Source organism: Erithacus rubecula (genome assembly GCF_903797595.1).
Source record: "Erithacus rubecula genome assembly, chromosome: 24".
In the NCBI taxonomy this organism is placed as follows: domain Eukaryota; kingdom Metazoa; phylum Chordata; class Aves; order Passeriformes; family Muscicapidae; genus Erithacus; species Erithacus rubecula.
In genome coordinates, this window is record NC_136676.1 from 7,041,814 (window position 1) to 7,063,948 (window position 22,135).

The window sequence follows — 22,135 nt, forward strand, 5'->3', positions numbered from 1 at the left end:
AGGATTAGTCTCCTCACCTGGCTCTGCTGGGGGGCTCAGCTGCTTGTGGCAGGGCCCTGCTGGGGAGGGAGAGCCCAGGTCTGAGGGTGTGCTCTGGGGGAAGAGGTTCAAAATGGAGCTGTGTGTTTGTCACTGTTCCACACACAGGCAGGCACCTCTGAGCACAGGGACTGCAGCAGTCTCTAGAACAGCCCAGATCACGTGAATTCGTTCCCAGGACTTTCCTGCTCTGTTCTATGTTCAAGATTTTAGTGAAGCTTTTTAAAATTCCATCCTAACTCGGAGCTGATGGTGTGGCTGTGTCATTAATCATTGCTCAACCAGTTTGAGCAACCATTTGTACCAGTGACATTGAGATTCAGTTGGCTTGCTCCTAAAGACATTCCTCTAGTCTGATGAGATACCTCAGGTACCTGTGAAAATAAGGAATACTTTAAATTACTTCTACTTGGGGGAGTGATTTAATTGCTGTCTTCACCATGTGATGGCATTAATGAAGTATTGCAGTTTTATTAAAGACTTCTTGTACTGTGGGAAAACGTGTCATAACTTAAAGTAAGCATGTATAAGTACTTTTCCCAAGTGTGGATCTTACTTTAGAGCTGAAATGCTTCTGCTTTAGACCTGCTAGTGAGTTTTGTACTTCTGTGATCACAACCCTGAAATGAGCATTTCACCAGATATGTGGTGTATTGGTAACCAGAAGAGATGTCAGGATTTCTGGGTGCATGGCTGAGCAGAGTTGAGTTCTGCCCAGGATAAGTCCAGAAATGCCTGTGTTGAATCTCAGATCAAGGATGAATCCAGCTCTGAATCCTCTCTTCAGCAGTGGTCTTAGCAGATATTTAGGGTATAAGCATAAATCAAACATAAATAATGTTTTCTCACTATAGTCATCCAGGTTCTGTGTGTCTATGCTATGGAAGCTTTCCTAGTCAAGGGTAGGAGCTTTTAAATAGGATTTATTCTTTGCATCATTGCTTTTTGAGGCTGTTGGACTTCAGTACTGACCATGTCCTGTGGCAGTAGGGTAAACTCCTGTAGGGGACCTGCTGGAAGGCTTTCTTCTAGTGGGGGAGGCTGGCTGACAGCAGCACAAACCCATCTTTTGTAACCCTGCATTCCAGCAGTGCCTCGGACACACCCTGAAGTTGGGATAGTGGCTCAGTTGCAGGGATGGTTTCCTGCAAGGAAAGTGCTCCCTCATTTAGATGTGGTAGGATTTGAACAAGTATTTTGATAATGGAGAGGAATTTAATGGTGGACATCTGCCTGAACACAGATAATAATATTTATCCTGAAGGCAATGATTCTTGATTCCTCTTCTTCTCTACAGTATGTCCTTTAATCAGCAGATATACAAGTAGTTGATGAGTTGTTATTTCCTTAGAGAAGAGGACTTTCCCAGGACTGCAAGGGGTTCTTTAAGGGTACACCCTTTTCTCTGGAGTCATGTGTATTGAAAGTCAGTGTGCTGTGGCCCATGACACTTGAGTTAGTTTTAATGCTATTGCTAAAGCCTTGTGGCAGCAAGGATTGGCAGAGTGAGAACCTGGGTATGGGGTATATGGCCATTGCCTCATGATGAAATTTAAGTAGCTGTGTCTTTACTGCTAAAATTATCTTTGTTAGGTTAAGCCTAACACATGTTGTAACCAGATATTTATTTTGGTATTGGCATATTTACTTTCTGGAAGAAAACCAAGTATTGGTTTTCTTCCAGAAAAGAAATGTATGAAATTGTATGAGAAACAAATATTTGTACACTTCAAGAAAAACAGCTTCAGGTGACAGAAACTTTTCTTAGGGAGACAGTGAACAGGTGCTGATCAGTGTATTTCCAGTTCTGGCTTTGAGGTGGCACCTTTTGGGGGAAAGGGAGGGTGATCTACAAAGCTGAAATTGCATTCATGAAGTAACTTTGAACCTTCCTAATTTTATCAACATCTTGAATACCACAGCTGTAAATAACTAAATGATGTTTTTCTCCCTAGAAAACACCACAAGAAGAATAATTTGAAGGCTCTTGTTCTCTTCCACTTGTTGACTGCACTGCCACAGCCAGGATGTCGGGGGCTTCAGTGAAGGTGGCTGTTCGGGTCCGGCCCTTCAATTCCCGGGAAACCAGCAAAGAGTCCAAATGTATCATCCAGATGCAAGGCAATTCAACCAGTAAGTTTGTTTTTATCTTGTAAGGGAGTCTTTCTCCTTTCCCAAACTTTCTACTGAGGTATTTTCTTCTGTCAGACTGAGAACTGTGCACATTGTATCATCTAGAATTAATCTTTTAGTTACTCCTACTTTCGGAGGCTGTCATTACAAAGATGATCTCGAATGGGACTAGAAAGTCTAAATCACAAATATCTTGATTTTTATGCAGTTGTTCATGGTGTTTACTTCTGCTGATCTGAAAATTCTACAGAAAGACTGGAGTTCCGAAGTGAAAACCTTTTTGTGAGCTTCAGGGTTTGGGAATAGCATGTGGGTTGACAGATACAAGATACATCGTAGACTACCAATTGTGGGAGTCTGAGTCCTGCCTAGATCTGGTGCTTTAGTTCTTGGTGTGCTTATTCTGCAGTATGTGCTTTTGGTTAAGAACATAATTTGGGTGAGAAAGCTGAGATGAAAAGGGTATCAAGTTTAGTGTTTTCCAGAGCAGATGTCTAAGCAACACCAAAATAACAGACTACGTAAAATCATCTTCTTCTCTAACCTATTAGAAGTGTTAAGCTTCCTATATAATTGTTGTGGGTGTGATTTGGAGGACAGTGTTCTGTGGGAAACTGTGTGTGGGCACGCCTTTTCTGGTTGTTGGGTTGGTTTTTCTGTATTGAGGTCAGGGCAGTATTGGCAGCGTTTGAGGGAGAGTCGCTCCTCACCTGCAGACCAGCAGCTCTGCCATCAACTGCTCTTCTTGGGGCACTTTCTCATGGTTAGGTAATCAAGTAGAGCCATCTTGTCTGCAGCTGTAGGAAGCAACACTCCAAGAGCATGGAGTTATTTTGCTGTCTGATTACTTGAGTGTTTACTCATTCCTGTTCATACAAAGGAGGTTTCATACAGGCCTCTCCCTTTTTTTTTAGCCAAGGTTGTGCGTCAGGCTGCTTGTGCTTCTGCAATGGAATTTAAGTCCTGGTTGTGGTCACTGAAATTATATAGTGTTTATGGTTTCATTGGAAGAGAGGTGTCATAGAGAAGAGAGCTTGTTTTTTAGTGCAGAAAGTTAACTTCAGACCTTACATACAATACTACCCAAATAAACTTTTTTTGGGATTGGATTTCAAAATTTCTGTTTAAGGTAGGGATGGGAAGGGTTTGAAGTCATCTCATGTAGAACAGGTGCTGGTATCCCATCATTGGATCCCAGTGTAGAGTGGAAGAACTGTGGACTTCATTAGAGGAGATTTGTTATGGAAATGCCACCAAGCTCTGGGCTCCAGCAGCACCACTGGGGATCTCTGTAACAGCTTTTCTTGCTGCACTCATCACAGCAGTAATTTCAGATGCTTAAGGTGTTTGAATTGCAGGAGCCTGTGGCAGCAGCTTGTTTGTGGCCCAGCAGCAAGGCTGAGCAGTCAGTGTCTGCAGCTTGTCTGTCTGAGTTGATGAGGCCTGGGCCAGACACTGGTTTTGTTCCTGGATGTCAGAGCTGCACTACAGTGACACATTTCCAGGAGACTGCATCAGCTTTCAAAAGGAGAAAAATATTTCAGATTTATCTAATTGGAAATGTTTTTAAAGAAGTTACTTCTTTTACTGTATTTTGTACTCTGAAGTGTTCTAATCTGCAGCCTTTTATTTGAGTGCTGTGGCTCTGATCAAGCTGGGTGAGGTGACAGATGGTCAGGTTTAAGTCATCGGGGCCATTACAGGCTGTGGGAAGGAACCATCAGTTGCAATAGTTAAACATTGTCACAATCTGTGGGGTTTTTTTCCCCTCCATTTCCCTCTTAGAGGAGAAATAGAAGAAAGCAAGGGACAGAGGAGTGGTTTGAACAGAAGAGGATTGTATAGTAAAGGATATGAATAAGGCATTGTTTGGTGGGGAAAAAAAAAACAGCAGAAATCTTTTCTCCAAAGAATCTTCCTAACCAAGCTGTTTGACACACATAACTTGTTAGATAAGTGCTGTTCTGCCAAAGATTCTTTCATTTTCATGATGCTCAGTTTTTTGCAACCCCACAGTTATATTATTGAACTCATTATTAAGGTCTGAACTTGCTGACTAAAAGCTGAGCACATTAAGTGAAATTAGTGTATCTGAGACTTGTATCTGATGCAGCAATTTGGAAATAAAGGAAATTCAGTAGTAACTCTAAACTACAGAGTTCCTTCTTCACGCCTTCCAGTGTGCCAGTGAAGTGATCAAGGTTTAGATATCTTGTCTCTGTGGTTATTTTTTCATTTGTGCACTGATCAAGTTGACAGGAGGCAAACCTGAGAGGATGGTGATACACTGAGTAGTGACTATTTTAAGTCTCCAAGACAGTTAAAGTTCCCTTATCTCGGAATTAAAGCCTAATGCACTGCCGTGATACCGGATTGATGAGTCAGTGTGAAGTCTGATAGCTAAGAAGGGATTTTGACAATTACTTAAACTTTAATTCTGTGTGTATTGATTGACTGAGCTATTCTGCAGATCCTTTGTGGGTCCTGCATTTAAACTTTGTGCAAGTCTGAGTTGTGTAAATGTGTTGGCAGAGACCACTGCATTGCTGTGAAACTGAGGCAAAGTGCTCAGGATTGTGTTAAGGAAAGCTGTATAGAGATACAGATGATAAAGTGATGACAGGTGTACTTGGGTTATAAATACTTGTAGATGAATGTGTGAAAAAAGGAGTGTTTTTTGACATACATCATGAAATAGGTTCTTGAGGTCAGAATGCCACCAGGGTTGTTGCCTGACACGCTGCTTTTGTTTGACAGTTTTTGTGTGAATTTGGCTGTTTAGGGCTTTGGGCACTGCCTGTCATTCACAGGGTACTTGCCAGCATAGCAAAACATCCTCTGGGTTAGAAAGCTTATGCTCAATTTTGTTACACAGTTCTTTGCCTTGGAAGCAAAACATCATCATTTGCTTGTGCACTCCTACAGAATTTACTTGTTATCCTACCTGGCTTCAACTTTCCTCCTTTAATCAAGATTCACAGTAGGTCTCTGTCTGTACCATTTCTCACTGTTTAAAAATGACAATGCAGCTGAGCACAGTTCTAGGCATGTCTTAATCTCAGAAAGAGAGAATTCATAGTAAGATCTTTAACCCATAATGTTAAGGACACTTCTTGTGAGTAATTGGGACTTATGTTTTTCTGCTGGAAAGTGCAAAATACGGAACTTTTGAAATCAGTACTTGAAACATATTCTTTGTCCTTTTTTTTTTTTAATTGTCTGCTCTACTATTAGGCATCTTGCATTGAAATTGTCAGTCTTTATGTCTTAAATACACATTTCAAACCAGAGATTCTGCAGTTCAGCTGGAGTCACATGTGCTGAGTGCATTAAGGGGCTGGAATCTGGCAGAAAGCCAGTGCTGCTGGGATCATCTCTATTTGCAGATGGGATCCATTTGAATGGTACTGCCAAGTTCTTCAGTGGACACAGGAGGAGTGGGGTAGGGGAGGAGAAGGCAATGGAGCAATCTGACAGACAGGACAAGTTAGAAGCTGTAAAATTCTGCTATTTAAGTTAACTTGGGAATGCAAAATACTTTCCAAAGAAGAAGTAATGTCACCATCAAATTAGCAATTAAAAAACTCCATCAAAACAGTAACTGAGTGGGACTAATTTCAGAAAAGGCCATCTTTTAAAGTAATTGTAATTTAGAAATCATCCTAAGAAACATAAGCTTTGTTTTCAAAAGCACCTGCTAAGCAAGTGAATTCAGTTGCTGAAATTGTTTTCACTTGGAGCTCTGTTCTGAAGAGTGTATTCCTTAAATTACTGAATGGGTGGCTCATCATGGCCAAACTCACAAGTGGTTTTTTGAAATTAATAATTAAAATATAGATCATGGTTTTCAGCATATCTAGATTGAATGTGTTTTGTCTTTAATTTTTGCTTTTTCCAATTTTTGTTAAGAAAGGTTTACATTAGTGCATCTTGCCCAAAATGTATTAATTGCTTATTCCTGTCCAGTTAAATAAGGACTGCTTTTGTGGTGAGTGGGAAAAAGATTCTGCAGTGTAATACATGAAAGCTGAGCTATACATCTGAGAGTGTTTTGTGTGTCAGTAGTTCTTGTGCTCATTCTTGTATGGGCTTTTCAAGCATAGCAAATATAAACAACGTTGGCAGCTGCTGCCTTGGGTTATTGAGCTGAAAAAAGCTGTTCTGTGCCTAAAGAGTCCAAGAGTGTTGTGCTTTTTTTTGGTATGGCTTTTGTTTGTTTGAGGGATTTTTTGGTTTGGTTTGGTTTTTTTTGTTGGTTGGTTTGTTTGTTTTGTGTTTTTTTGTAGAAGTGATTTGATAATCTGGTCTGTAAATAAATAATGCGTAAATAAAAGCAAATGAAATTGAAGCAGAGATTCAAACTAGTAGCTACAAGACAGCATTTAGACACTAATAACAAGCAAAGAGCCCAGCAGGCTATTCTTTTAAAAACCTAAATATGTGTATAAAAAACAGAGCAAGGAAATAAGGAAGTGCCCTACTTGGAATGTGTCTGTTGCAATTAACTGTGCACTAGAGGAATGAAAACAGGGTTTAGCATCTTGTATGTGCAAGTGACAGCCAAAGCTCTGAGCCCCCAGTGCCTGTGGGGTGATTGCATGTTGTGATTTCAATAAAGAGCAGTTTGTGCAGGTACCTGGGAGGGCTGAGTGCACCTGGCTGCTCAGGGATTGTCCCTCACCTGGGGTCTCTGCTCTGGAGCCTTGGCAGCTTCTCTTGTGGCTGCTGGGGGTGCTGGGTGTTATCAGAACAGGCCGAGTGCTGCCAGCAGCAGCATCCCAGCTGCTGCTGTGGGCATGTCAGCTCCTCATCAGGCTTCCTTGGCATCAGAAACCTTGGTAACACATCCTGCAGTTAATTTGTGCAGGTTGCGGGCAGAGAATGTATTTCTTCTAATGCGTGTTTTGTTGCTTGGCTTTTTTTTCTTCCTAAGGTGTATAAACCTGAGATCTAGACTAAAATGTTTAAATTAAAAAACAAAACAAAACACCTAACACAGAATCATCTAATTTTAATTTCTCCTTTTTTTTTTTTTTTTGTTTACTTTTTTCATTTAAGATGTGTGCTGCTTTATGCAGTTGTTCTGAGGGAAATTAAAAATGGCTGGAAAAGCAGGACTGAACTTGAAAGGCTTTTATTGCATGTTTGTCTAAATTAGTGGTACTTGAAATATAATACAAAAGTCAAAATTATTGAAAGGTTCATAGAGTAAGGTAACCTCGTCAATAATTCAGCCATCTTTTATTGATATACTTTTGATTGCAATCTGTCTTATGAAAATAATAATTTTAGATATATCAAAATATTCTGATGCCTTGTGCCTGGCAAAAAGCATTGTTTCTTAAAGCATACAGCTTAGTTTTCTTGTTTGTTTGTTTGTTTGTTTTCTTTCTAGTGTTTTCTACTTGTATCTTTCATGATGAGGTTGTCTTGGGAAAATAAGCAGCATTGCAGGAATGTCACTTCACCCCTGCCCTGATTTTTCTGGTCTGTAAATCCTTGCTAGTGGTGCAAGCTAAATGAATGCTTGTCCAGTATGATAATGCTGCAGTGCGTTCATGCTGGGTGTGTTACCAAAACAGGCTGTTTATGGGGAGATAAGTGTGTCACACTGCCTGAATGCCTTGTGGTTGAGGTTTGAAAGACAAGTCACAGAGGTCACAGTTGCAGAGGTCAGCCAGACTCTGGTGATGCCCTGTTAGCAGTGTGGGCATTGGAGCTCTCAGTGTTTGCAGCACTGGGGGTTCTGTGTCCACCACTCTGTCTGAGTCACTGTCACTGAGTGCCCTGCAGTACTGACAGCTCATATGTTTTGCTACAAGCCCCGAATAGTTTTTGGAGAAGCAATAAAAATGTGGACCTTTTAGGTGCTTGATTTTCCTTCTAAAGCCTTTCTCACGGTTGAATAAAAATAGCTTGAAGTGTTAATTCTGCACTCTTAAAAAAATTTAGAAGATGACTTTGGGGATCTGGGGGAAGATGAACATTTAATGAACTTTAAATGCTAGAGATGTAAATGCTGGTTCTGGAGTGAGACTGTGGGATGATGACTGAGGTGTTCCAGCTGATGTTAAATGCAGTTAGACTGCATCATGTTATGGAGTTAGCATGGAACTGGAGCAGAGAGGTATCACTAATGAATCCTGAGCAGTTTCTGTCAGTGGTGATTCTCCAAGTGAAATGCTTCCCCGTCAGAATTAGTGCCCACTGATACAGAGCTAGGCCTCTAGAGGTGATTCTTTTTATCAAACACATAAATAAACTGCCACCTCTTAGTCTGCAGGTAGAAGAAAACAGAATGCAAATTGTTAATAGGAATTTCTTTAAGAACTGGATATTTTTATTCACTACACAAGTTCTTCCAGAGATATCCACTCTTAAGAACTGACCAAACTGATTTAAGTACTGGACTGAAATCATTAAGACCTGGCTTCCCAAGATTCCAGCATGGAATCTACCAGGCTGTGGGGTGTTCTCTTGATGTGCTGCGCTGGGCTGGGCTGAGCTGAACTGGGCTGGTCCGAGCCTGGCCAGGCTGGCTGGGCTGAGCTGGGGCTGGGCTGAACTGGGCTGGGCCGAGCTGAGCTGAACTGGGCTGGACTGAGCTGGGCTGGGCTGGGCTGGGCTGGGCTGGGCTGAGCTGAGCCGGGCTGGGCTGGGCTGGGCTGGGCTGGGCTGGGCTGGGCTGGGCTGGGCTGGGCTGGGCTGGGCTGAGCTGAGCTGGGCTGGACTGAACTGGGCCGGGCTGGACTGAACTGGGCCGGGCTGGGCTGGCCGTGCTGGGCTGGCCGTGCTGCTGCAGAGCCTGTGGCGTGCTGTGCTCCAAGAACACCAGCTGGCCAGCTGGTATTTATAGCTCCTGGATCTGTGAGAGCAGCTGAGGATGAGAGCAGCTTTCCAGCAGCTTCTGGGAGCAGAGCTGGCCTTGCTCTGCTGCTGCTCTGCCTCCTCCCTCCCCCAGCCAACCTTTCTCCCAGTGCAGGGCTGAAATTCCACACTGGGGACAGAATCCGCTTGAATTCCAAATGAGCTGTTCTTAGCTTCTACTTGGTTTCCTTCCCTTTTAGTGATTTGAAAAATGCAAACAATGCTTTGAAAAGCCAGCACTGCTTCATGGGCTGGAAGTGTCCATTTCCCTTCATTTATCTCTTATAATAACAGCCTGAAAGTCTGTCTTATAAAGGCGCTATGGCCATAGATCTGATTGCAGTGTATGCCCAGCAAAGAAGCCTGCATTAAACGTGTCTTTGTGGTGTTATTCACGTTCCAGCAAATAAAGAATGCCTGCTCCACCCTGCTCCCTGTGAGGAACATATTCCCATTGTTGTCATTCTAGTCTACAGATGGTGCAGATATATTTTCCAGACCCATGTCTTTTAAGAAACTCTGTATTTAATGTTAATTTGGTCTTGTGAGTCAATTCTGAAAGCCCCAGAGATTTTTTCATTGGACAGACTGTTTATTCAAACTACTGCTTATATTGTTCCAAATAGAGTTTGAAGAAGGTATAGAAATTAATTATTTTGTATTTTTCCTCCCCCCAGAAGTTGCCCCTTCCAAAGTTCTGTCGAGACCAGAATGATTTTTGAAAGTGTCTGCCTATTCCTTTACTAATGGCTAGGGAGAACAAAAGTAAAGACAGTGCTTTTCTTGCTAGCTGTTGTCTCTGAGTGGTGACATTTGGTAGGAATGTGTACTTGGGCTAGAATAATGCTGCCACAGGGAGAAGTGTTGAGGCTGCTGTGAAGAGAAGAAATCTAATTTAATTTCATATGTAGAAATTAAAGAGATTTTGTGCCCTGAGCCTTGCCGTTGTGGCACAATATGGGGATGGCAGATGCTAAGGACAAAGCAGGCTGTGCTGCACAAATCTGGGAAGGTCGGTTTGTCCAGTTCCAAACTCGACTTTCATTTCTGATTAGGAATTGTTTGTTTGTTAGAAAAACCCCTCCGTGTGTCTGTCCCTGCACCCCCGTGTCTAGCACAGACTGCACAGCAGCTAATCCTGGGCTGAAGCCCAGGTGAGCTGTGCTGCTGCTGCAGGACAGGCTGCATTGCTGCAGTGGTGCTGCTGCAGGACAGACTGCATGGCTGCTGCAGGACAGGCTGCATGGCTGCAGTGGAGCTGGTTTAAGAACAGGCTGCATTGCTGCTGAAGGACAGGCTGCATTGCTGCTGAAGGACGGGCTGCATTGCTGCAGTGGTGCTGCTGAAGGACAGGCTGCATTGCTGCAGTGGAGCTGCTGAAGGACAGGCTGCATTGCTGCTGAAGGACAGGCTGCATTGCTGCAGTGGTGCTGCTGAAGGACAGGCTGCATTGCTGCTGAAGGACAGGCTGCATTGCTGCAGTGCTGCTGCTGCAGGACAGGCTGCATTGCTGCAGTGGAGCTGGTTTAAGGACAGGCTGCATTGCTGCTGCAGGACAGGCTGCATTGCTGCAGTGGAGCTGGTTTAAGAACAAGCTGCATTGCTGCTGAAGGTCAGGCTGCGTTGCTGCTGCATGACAGGCTGCATTGCTGCAGTGGAGCTGGTTTAAGGACAGGCTGCATTGCTGCATTGGTGCTTCTGGACAGTCTGCATTGATGCTGCATGACAGGCTGCATTGCTGCAGTGGAGCTGGTTTAAGAACAAGCTGCATTGCTGCTGAAGCTCAGGCTGCATTGCTGCTGCATGACAGACTGCATTGCTGCAGTGGAGCTGGTTTAAGAACAGGCTGCATTGCTGCTGAAGGACAGGCTGCATTGCTGCAGTGGAGCTGGTTTAAGGACAGGCTGCATTGCTGCAGTGGTGCTTCTGGACAGTCTGCATTGATGCTGCATGACAGGCTGCATTGCTGCAGTGGAGCTGGTTTAAGAACAAGCTGCATTGCTGCTGAAGGTCAGGCTGCATTGCTGCTGCATGACAGGCTGCATTGCTGCAGTGGAGCTGGTTTAAGAACAGGCTGCATTGCTGCTGAAGGACAGGCTGCATTGCTGCAGTGGAGCTGGTTTAAGGACAGGCTGCATTGCTGCAGTGGTGCTTCTGGACAGTCTGCATTGATGCTGCATGACAGGCTGCATTGCTGCAGTGGAGCTGGTTTAAGAACAAGCTGCATTGCTGCTGAAGGTCAGGCTGCATTGCTGCTGCATGACAGGCTGCATTGCTGCAGTGGAGCTGGTTTAAGAACAGGCTGCCTTGCTGCAGTGGTGCTGCTGGACAGGCTGCATTGCTGCTGAAGGACAGGCTGCATTGCTGCCAGCTTTGAGCACCCAGGCTGAGCAGAGGTGCCACGGCTGCTGCAGCCAGCCCTGCACCCTGACCCTGGCACTCCAATCCTCTGACTGCACTTGAAATGCAGGGGGGAGGAGAATCATTTCAGCTCTGTCTCTCGAGTGCTTTGCACTCTGCCTCTGTTCCAAGAGCTTATTAGAAGGAATTGTGTGTGCTCAGCATCCCCAGATACTGAACTGCAGATAATTTCTCATCTGCCAAATTTGTGACATGCTGAGGAGCAGCACTGGCTGGGATGAGAAGAGATCAGGCTTGGGCTGCAAATGCAGTGTCACAATCTGATAGGAGTTTGGGGTGGTTAAGAAGCACTTCTAGTCATTCTTTGTGCCTGCAAAAATATTTATGTGGCTGAGTAGATGGGAATGGAATGAGGGGGCTGATCTTGGCTGAGTTTCCTTTCTTTTGTGGATTTTTTTTTTCCACTTTGTAGGCTTCCCACTGTCTGTTTACTTGGTTAGATTTAAAGGAGACTGGAAGTGTAAGTCCAGAGATGAAGGTTTGAAGTGGGAATGTGTTTGTGTGTCTTCAGAAAGGAGTGAGAAGACAGAATGCTGCTTCCAGTTGGAAATGCCCTGGAAGATTTTAACTTTGAATCAGCTCTTGGTTGTACTCCACACTCTGGTTTTAATTTTAAAACAAAGTGCATATATGACCTGTGCTTTTTGAATTTCAGCTTCAGAAATGAAAATTGTATTATAAGGCAAAAAATTTGGATGTCCAAAATGACAATAGGAATGCAATGTAGTACATATTATGAAATATATGGGTACTATTTCAATAGTGGTCTTTCAAGTATTGCTACAGTGTTTGCTAAAAACTAGGGATGAATTTGAGCTCATAGATTTGAAAGGTTGAAAGTATATGTTATTTTTGTGCTAGCTGATAAAGCAGATGGTGGATGGTGTATAAAATGTTAATTAAGGAACAAGTGGGATGGACTGTGGAAATAAAAATGCCAAAAGATGAAGTTGCCTGTTTTAAGTAAGGGTATGCTAAAATCCAAATGTTTTGTGGAGATTGGTCTGTTACTGTTAACAGAGCACATCTGAAAGCATACTTCTTTCATTTATTGTGCTCCTGCTTTCTCCTTTTATTTCTCTGTGCTGCTCCTGCTATGCACTTGTCCTGTACAAGGACCAATCAGTATTTGGGCCTTATATAATACTAAAAAATTTAGATTATTTGGAGTGAAGAAATTTCTTTTCAAACTGTGTGTTTCCTTACCTTTTAAGATATAAAATGTTTGTAGTTACCGGTATCAAGAAGTCCACCAAACTTGAAGATCTAAGCAGCTGAAAAGAATTGTTTAAATTGCTTGAACTCCAGACAACATGTGAATTCCTCCTGCTTAGAGAAACTTTGGGTGGTGTGAGACAGCTGAGCTTGGCTCACTGTGCAGCTGCAAGAGGAGACAGAGCTTTAAAGTGCAGGCTGAGTCTGGTGGACACGGCAGTGGGAACTGAATCAGCTGCTTCAGTGGGTACTGCTGCAGAGCTGCTCACACTGTGCTTGTATTGGTCTCTATTTGTGACAGGTAATTGCTTGTGTACAAAGGCAGAAAACAGATCCAAATGCTGTTTCTTAAGGAGAAACTTATTATTCAAAATTTCCTGAAATTAATTATTCAAATAAAGAAAAGTAATAATACGGGCATTTATCTCTCTCAACCAAATCAATGATTTGTAGAAAATATTTTAATCCCGTGAACATTACCTTGCCTTTTTCTTTGGCCTTCCATTCCAAAGGTAAATGATGGGCATTAACCCCCACTGTGGTTCCTGCTTTGATCCCAGAAGAAGTTTCAGGCACTGCAGCACAGAAATATTATCCTCAGCTTGTTTCATGCTGCTCTCCTCGAGGTTCAGGTGTGAGCTGTTCCAGCAGCAGTGGAGGAGCAGCTCTGCACTGATCCCCTCCCGTGGCCAGAGCTAATGAAGTGGCTCTTGGTGGGCAAGGGGCCTGAAGGAGGGTTCCTCAGAAACTGCCCAATGCAGCTTCAGAGCTGCTGTGGTGCTGCTAATTACAGCTGCAGCACAAAGCACCAGTGTCAGCTGGCAAACACAAGAGTTAATTGCCACATTGGACCTTGGAAATAGCAGATAAACAAATTTATTCTGTAAGATAAAAAGACTATTAATGCGTTCCTGCTGTGGTCGTCTGCCTTATTGCCTCTCTCATTTCCTGAGGCTCTGTAATTAAACCATTAGTGTGTGGTGAGGCTGTGTGGGGACAGGAGATAATGATTCACTGAGATAATTCATCTTGGCCTTGCATGGTTTAAAAATCAAAGTAACTGGAAAGCTGTTAGTATTCTTGTGGGCACTGGAGACACTGGAAACAGCCCTCTTTCTGTTTTCATTGTGTTTGTTTCTGTGTTCAGTGGAAAACACAGCAGGTTGAGAAACATGGCACACAGAATCAGTGTTGCCAACTCAGTCTAATTTCTGCATTGCCATTTCTTACTTTCCCAATTTGGCACGTGAACTTTTAGGATAAAGCTTACCTGTACTATAAGAAGCCTTTTAATTTCTTCAGAAATACCCATTAGCTTGCGTTAAAAGTAGTGAGATTTCATGGCTTCTCTTGTCCCTCCAAAGATGATGCTTGGTGCAATAGACACCTTCAAGTGAGGTCAGTTATTTCAGTTGGAATTCCTGGTTTCTTAGCTGCCTCATCATCTTTCAGGTATTTTAATCACATTATTGCCTGCCTGATCACTGGTTTTAAACCCAAACCACATCAGACAGCACCCACCTGGTGCTCTGTGCCCCAAATGAAGAGTTTCAGTCCAGCTGAAATCTTGTCTTTTCTCATCCAGTCAGCTCTGCTGGATTCATTTGTAGACTTGAGAATTCCATGAAAGCAATGACTCTGGAAATGGAGGACGTAGCCTGTGTGCAAGAAACAGAAATAGGATGAGCAGACTCCAGGCTGCCCCAGCAGCTGAGTGCAAAGGCAGAGTCTAGATCCCGGTGTGAGGGGCAGCATGCAGAGTTCCTGGCAGCTGGGAGGTTTGCTCTGACCCTTTCCTGCTGCAGTGGAAGGTTTTGGCAAGGCAGCTGCATTCCCAACCTCTGACAGAGCTGCTTGCTTGCACATTCAGCTCCCTCTCCTGATACACTTCTCAAGATATGCTTTGTAAAAACATGCATCCTGGAAAGTGATTTTCAAAATAATGAGCTGGACATGGAACTCAGTGTGAAGGGCTGAGTAAAGTCTGTCTGAGAAAACAGCAATAACAATAATAATAACAACAATGGTTAAAAAAGAGAAAAAAAATGAGCCAAATGGAATGACTTGCATAAATGAGAGAGCCTCAACTTTACTCTTCTCTGGTGTGATGGATCAGATTCAAGCTGGAAACAAGAAAGGAGAACTAATGGCAAGTTTGTAGTGCTTTTTCAGACACTAATGTGGAGTTTCTGTTATTTGTACTGCTTCTTTGAGTGGGGACTTCCAGGTACAAGGCATTACGTCTCCCTTACCTTTTGGAGCTTTGATGTTAAATTTTAAAACGAGAAATGAGAAGTTGTTGAGTTATAGGGTCTGGAATACCCTGAAAGGAGAGAATTAATTGAAGTTTGAGCAGGGAGTTGTCTTTGTGGTTTGTTTTTTACTCTCTTTAGTTGGCATAGTGTGAGTGGAGCAATACTGCTGTTCAGGCAAAGCAAAGGGCAGCTCAAGCCATAGATGATTGCTTAGGTTACAGTTTGTTCTGTGTTGATGCCCGCGTTGCTATCCAAAGCCACAAGCATTTTTTGCAATTTGATACTGTCCTGGTGTATATAATTCATTAGCTTTGCATGTCTGTCAGCTTTTTTTAAGGCAAGAATGTCAGCACAAGGTGCATCCAAGTGAAGCAGAGCTGGCCAGGAGCAATAGAGTAGCAACTGTTGCTATTTGCAATGCTGACAGTGATCTTTTCTGCACATCCTCATTTTGGACAGCAGTCCTGCTCAGGAACACAGCATCTGCTAGAGGAATGATTTGATTTTAATGGGGATCTTGTAAGCACATTTTCAGAGATTTTGGTGAAACAAGATGCTTAGATCACATTTGAAATGGTAAGAGCTGAGAGGGAGAAGCCCCCATCTCCCAAAGCATAACTGTCAGAATATGTGAGAAATAAGCATCTTCTTTCTAGGATGTCTGGTACCAGGATGTAAATCATCCCCAGGAAGACTGCTGACACCTTTGTATGGCATATTTCCTTGTGGACTTTATTTGCATACATCACAGTTAGTGTCTCAATCCCAGGGCAGATGACTGCTTTAGGTGCAGATGTGTAAATCCAGGTTGATTTATATAATACCCTCAGGACTATGCTTTATTACAGTCCTACTGACACAGATGGTGTTGTAAACGGCTGCTGGAAAGAGATTTAAGTATTCCCAGCACTGTAGTATCAGAAAGAAGGAAGCAGTAGAGATTCACCTCTCAACAAGGGCTGTGTTTATAAATGACCCTCCTTGGAATGCAGAGACTGCAGGCATTGTGTGTGCCACTGCATCCATTGTGCATGGCTCCCCTGCAGGCAGAGGTTATAGCAGCACTGCTGCTGCTGGCAAGGAAAAAAACTCCCAAGTACTAAAGCAACGACCTAAAGGTGCCTGGGAAAGCTTTTGTTGACTGTGTGGAATACACAGAATTCTGTTGAGCAGCAGCATATTCCTCCTAGGAATCTTTTTCTTGTCTTATTTAAAACAAATCCTACAGAAACAATAGTATCAGGAAGCAGTGAGTCTGTGACTTCGTGTGGCAACTTTAAATACTCAGATTACAGACGTGGGTCAGCCAGCTTATTAATTATGCTCCTAAGTGTTAAGTTAGCTAAGAGTTTGGTTTTTGTTTCCTGTAGGTATTATCAACCCAAAGAATCCAAAGGAAGCACCAAAGTCCTTCAGCTTTGACTACTCTTATTGGTCCCACACATCGGTGAGTGCTTTTACAAGAAAACCTGGTTTTGTTGTTGTTGCTGTTTGGTTTGAGAAGAGGATTTAACATTCTCTTCTGATATGCCACCCCTGTCAGATGTTTCTACAGTCTTTCTCACCCACATTCAGGTTAAAAGCTTGTCATTGTATGTTGTGTTTCCCTGTTTGGGTGAGAGCAGAAAATTAAAACAACTTGTAAATATTTGAAAGATTACTGAAAATATTGCCCAACAATGTTCAGTTCTAAATATTTTAAGGATGTGCATATGCCATGATTAATTCACTTTTCCTCTTGGACAAACGACAGTTGCTCAAGTTCTTACAGTTCAAGGACATGTGGTCTGGGTTTTGTTGGCATACCTGGAAAAGGCAGCACAGTAATCCTTGTTTCCAATAGCTGCAAAAGCAATAAATTCTCATCCAGCTCCTGTGCCCCACCCTTCTGAATCGGTGTTAAACTCTCACCGACTTCCAGGAATTGTTCTCCTGCAGAACTGTGTTGTTCCTCCACCTCCTCCCCTGCCCTGTTTTCTAAAAGATATTGAAAGAAGCGATAATGCATTTCTCTAAGACTAATTGTAGTAAGTTGGATGGTGAAATAAGGTTTAATATTTCTGAGCAAATGTGTGGTCAATGAGACTGTTTTCACAATGAAATACTTGCCTCTCTTGCTGGGTTTTTCAGGGCAGCGTGAAAGTTGATTATAGCCCAGTCACAGGAACATTATGAACAGAATGCAAACTAGCAGATAAGCAGCATCAAGGAACAGAAGAGGTCTGATAAAATCTTGATCCCGACGTTAGAATGTTAGCACAGCTAAATTTGTCCTGATTTCAGGAGCAGGTAATGTTAAAATGCAACATTTCAGGAAGCAAGAGAATGCTAGATTAAGAATAAGATACACTCACAAACAATGCAGTGACATTGTCATTGTTGTTCTTCTCCATCTTGTTCTACCTTGGGAAAAACCTGTGTGTAAAAATGGCCTCATTTACCTCTTCCTAAGGAATTGGCCCACAAGATAGAAGTATTAAAAAAAACCCCAAAACCCAGTTTTTGAAATCTTAACCCTAATGATAGGGGAAGTCTGTATTTATGCAGTTTCGGTGTCTTTGCAGCCTGAAGATCCCTGCTTTGCATCTCAGAGCCGTGTGTACAATGATATTGGGAAGGAGATGCTCCTGCATGCCTTTGAGGGCTACAACGTGTGCATCTTTGCCTATGGGCAGACTGGAGCTGGGAAATCCTACACCATGATGGGCAAGCAGGAGGAGAGCCAAGCAGGCATCATTCCCCAGGTAGGAGCGAGCCCAGAAGGGGAATTTGCTATTTATGGCATCTTCAGACACATACTTTTTTCTTCTATTGCAGTAAGAGCTGGCAGAACTAAACCTTACTGCTGATCTTACATACAGAATAATGATACTGGTGAAGCCTAGAGCAATTGTAGAGATACTGGATAAAATAAGATTGATAGTGGTGTAGGACTGAGATGAATTATCTTCCCACTGAGGCTGTGTGTGGTTAATGCATTACGCTCATTTTCTTCTGCTGCCCTCATTCTAAAGCCATTTCCATGACATGTCCTGATAGTTACTTGTTACTTCTCAGTAAAGACTCATTTCTGACTTGGGTGTAATCTCTTTTCAGCTATGTGAAGAGCTGTTTGAGAAAATCAATGACAACAGCAATGAGGAAATGTCATATTCTGTAGAGGTGAGTGTGGTGGGGGATCGCAGAATGTCTATATGCTGCACATCAGACAGAGCTTAGGTGCTAGGTTATTGATGTTGCATTAAGATGCTGATTTCTGATTAGTTTGAGCTTTTTAATTTTATTTTTTAAGGCTTTATGTCTTCTTTTTTCCATGTTGGACACAACTGTAAAAATCTTTCTGTGATTCTTTCTTACCCTCCTCAGAAAACTTGTGTTCCTTTACCTGTGTAGTAATCCTGAAAGAAATGATGGGCTGAAAAATTTAAAGATGCATTTGCAGATTTTTTTTTCTGATAGCTGGAAGACTGCATGTTTGTAGTCAAATACTATGGCCATTATTTTTAAGATCAAAAGTTGCTTCTGCATACAAGAAAGATGAATTTTTTTGGTCTTCTTAAGTTTGCTTTGGTGGCTCATAAGAGAGATTCCTTGGAAGCAGAATCCTTTTACCATCTGTCTTGTTTGATGCTTGTGCTGTGTCATATTAAAGCTGTTAAGATGATTGTGGACTTCAGTGTATAATTTTTCATTACACACCAATGTTTTTTGAAATGATTGAAGGATGAAAGGATGGCTGCAAGGCCATCAGCTTACGTTAGAGATGTGATGCTGGAGACTTTTGACTCTTGCCTCTGCCAGCGTTTAAGCTGTTAAATAACCAGACACCCACCTGCAGCTTTCCTGTGGTGGGCTGGGGGAATTTTTACCACTGGCACTCTGAAATGCTGTGGTAGAGACCTTTAGAAATACTGAATTGTCCATGTAAATTCCTGTTTTCAGGTGAGCTACATGGAGATTTACTGTGAGAGAGTCAGAGACTTGTTGAACCCGAAGAACAAAGGGAATTTGCGGGTGCGAGAGCATCCTCTCCTTGGACCCTACGTGGAAGATCTGTCCAAGTTAGCAGTCACATCTTACACAGACATTGCAGACCTCATGGATGCTGGGAACAAAGCCAGGTTAGTCATGGCAGTGTGTTGTGTATTTTTATCACTGCTATGCATTAGCACTTTAATGAAACCTCTTGTAAGTCAGGAGTGTTATTGAAATATGCACTGATCAATGCTGTTGAAAGCTAAAATTGCTTTGTGTGCTGAACTAGTGCTGCAAATAGCTGTGTAGACATTTAAAGATTGCAATGACTGGAGATGAAGTCTAAATAATTTTACTGGCATTTACTTCTGCCTTTGCTGTGTACTCTATCATTATCCTAGTATAAAACCTATGTAAATAGTCTCCTCTTTCCTTAATTCAGGTGGTCAGGACTAAAGTTGGCATTCCAGCTTCAGTTTCTGGTTCCTTATTAGTTGTTTCCATGTCAGCTGATGGCTCCATTTAACAATGTGTGAGAAAGACTCACATAAATGCTGCTCAAGTGTTCTTGGGTGTTTGCATGGAAGATGAACTACTGAGTACACAGATGGAGAAAGCTGTTTAAACTGTGATCAAGATGGGAGTAATTCAGGAGTGAAAAAATGAAAGGGCTTGATAATGATATTAGGTGTGGCTGGGTCTTGGTTCCAGGGCAGCCCCTTGCTGTCATTCCTCTGCAGCTGCATTCAGCCCTGCAGGTGATTGTCCTTTTCTAAAGGGCTCATATCTGTTCATACTTCAGGACTGTGGCAGCCACCAACATGAATGAGACCAGCAGCCGCTCTCATGCTGTGTTTACAATTGTCTTTACTCAGAAGAAACATGACACAGAGACTGACCTTTCCACAGAGAAGGTGTGTTACAGATAAGTGCTTTCTGCCTGGTTTTCACTGATCTTCCAGTGACTCTGTAGCTGTGTCCTTGCCCTGCCTGGGCAGCACTGATGTCTGTCCCTGCTCTCTCTGCCCAGGTCAGCAAGATCAGCCTGGTGGACCTGGCTGGCAGCGAGCGCGCTGACTCCACCGGGGCCAAGGGAACCCGGCTCAAGGTGCAGGGCCAGGGCTGCTGGGGAGGGCACGGGCATCCCCTGGGCTCTGCTGCACAAATCAGCACTTGGGACTGGGGAAAATGCTTGCAAACCTGAAGACTGCAGAGATTCAAGGTTGAGCAGCTTTAATTGCTATATAATACTGGTTTATGTTTTTGCAGGAAGGAGCAAATATAAACAAGTCTCTCACCACTCTGGGCAAAGTTATTTCAGCATTGGCTGAAGTGGTAAGTAGAGCATTTCCTTGCCTGCAACAACCTTTGCATAGCTGGTCAAATGGAAACAGTGAAATCCGTGGAGTACAGCAGAATCATCTGATGTTCTTGGCCTTGCATTCTCAGCCCTATTAGCTGGGTGTGTTTTGATAGATGAAGAGAGTTGATACTATTCTGTGGGTGTCACACAGGCTGTCAACAGATGGAAGCACTGGCTTGTTTAACTGTGAAGAAGCCTATGTTTATGTAGAGGACACATTCACATAGCAAGTTTAGACCTTCAGTGCAGTAATTTTACTTTTATTTAAAAGAATAATTTTAGAAAACTTAACTGAAGGTTTGTTGTTAAAATTTATAGAAACATCAGTGCAAAAAAATCAGATGTTTTTTTTCAATTGAATTGATTCTCTTTAATTTGGCTTCTAAGAAAAGGAAGTCTGTCATGGTAGATGATGGATAAATCTCTGTTAAGAAGTTCATTATTCTTCTTTCTTTTTCCTCAATGCTTTCATAGGATAACTGCACCAGCAAGGTATGATGATCTCAGTAGGCATAGATGTTTGTTTCTTTGCCTAGTGTAAGGTTTGCTGCTTGGAATTGTGTTAGAACACAGAACTTAAATGTCAGGAAGATGTTCTTACACAGAAAACCCTTCTTATTTTTCATATTGTGTGGTTTCTTTGTAGAGCAAAAAGAAGAAGAAGACAGACTTTATACCCTACAGGGATTCTGTACTAACGTGGCTGCTTCGAGAAAATCTGGGTATGGCTGATTTGTCTGTGCCAGTATGCAAAGAAAGTCTCACTGGATTTCCTGACTGCTTTTAACTCACTTAAATTTGTATTGAGTATGAGGTTAAATATCTTTAGTAGCCAAATCTGAGTCATCATAGTTCCATCTTGTCTTAATTCTATAACACTTTCCTGTGGTTTTTGTATGTTTCTAAGTACTGTAGAATTTATTGAATTCTAGAATTTGTTGAAAGCACAGATATTTTAGGTAGATAGGTGATGCCTACAGTGTGTGCTGTAGTTTCATCTAAAATCTTGCCTGTTCACTGTAGGTGGTAACTCCAGAACTGCAATGGTCGCTGCTCTCAGTCCAGCAGACATAAACTATGATGAAACTCTGAGCACTTTGAGGTACTTTCTCTTTCTCTGGAATGGGTATGGGTAACTGTTTGCTCTAGAGACCACACTTCGTCCTTTAAACCTTTGGTTTATTGTAAGTTGAGCTTATCTGTAGGGAAGAAGACTCTACTGGCAAGAACTCAGTTACCCTCCAGAGGAAGCAGGGAGTTATTGCCTGCTCTTCTGACATGCAGCTGCAAGCTAGATGTGTGCTGTGTAGCACGTGAGCTGCAGATGAGCAGTGGCAGGCTGAGGGAGGTTTCAGTGCTCTGTCTGCTGCAGGTATGCTGACCGTGCCAAGCAGATCAAATGCAACGCTGTCATCAACGAGGACCCCAACGCCAAGCTGGTGCGCGAGCTGAAGGAGGAGGTGACCAGGCTCAAGGACCTGCTGCGTGCCCAGGGCCTGGGGGACATCATTGACAGTAAGTGCCTTCAGCACTGCTCCCATGCTGGGCTGGCCTCTGGAGCACAGGAGGGACACCCTGCCTGCCACACAAAGGCATTTAAAGCACGGCTTTGAAACCTAGGTGCTGATATTTCAGTTTTGAACGTGATTTCAGGAATGGCAGCCCCTTGTGTCTTTGAACGACCATCTTAGGTTTGTGTGTGGAGTTGATAAGCCACATTCAAACTCTGAAGGGAAAATATAGAGTCTGAATTTCCTATTATTGTAGGAATGCTTTTGTGTAACAGAACTTCCACATTCAGGAGCTGCTATTCTGAGTTGTGGAGGGCTTTTTGTCTGGCTGCCAATAAAAGAGCTGAGATACAGAA

At 42.8% G+C, this 22,135-nt stretch overlaps 1 protein-coding gene across 3 annotated transcripts in view; it reads left to right on the forward strand.

The window, feature by feature from the left end:
* The window catches only part of KIF1B (kinesin family member 1B), a 78,522-nt gene that overhangs the window by 3,935 nt on the left and 52,452 nt on the right, over window positions 1–22,135 (forward strand). For all 3 annotated transcript variants that reach the window (XM_079326046.1, XM_079326047.1, XM_079326048.1), the window contains exons 2-12: window positions 1,995–2,172; window positions 16,301–16,377; window positions 17,495–17,674; window positions 18,027–18,092; window positions 18,873–19,051; window positions 19,708–19,819; window positions 19,936–20,013; window positions 20,175–20,240; window positions 20,915–20,990; window positions 21,292–21,370; window positions 21,641–21,783. In XM_079326046.1, coding sequence (XP_079182172.1) covers window positions 2,067–2,172; window positions 16,301–16,377; window positions 17,495–17,674; window positions 18,027–18,092; window positions 18,873–19,051; window positions 19,708–19,819; window positions 19,936–20,013; window positions 20,175–20,240; window positions 20,915–20,990; window positions 21,292–21,370; window positions 21,641–21,783 — 1,162 coding nt within the window. In that variant the 5' untranslated portion in view covers window positions 1,995–2,066. The remainder of the gene's footprint in view (window positions 1–1,994; window positions 2,173–16,300; window positions 16,378–17,494; window positions 17,675–18,026; window positions 18,093–18,872; window positions 19,052–19,707; window positions 19,820–19,935; window positions 20,014–20,174; window positions 20,241–20,914; window positions 20,991–21,291; window positions 21,371–21,640; window positions 21,784–22,135) is intronic.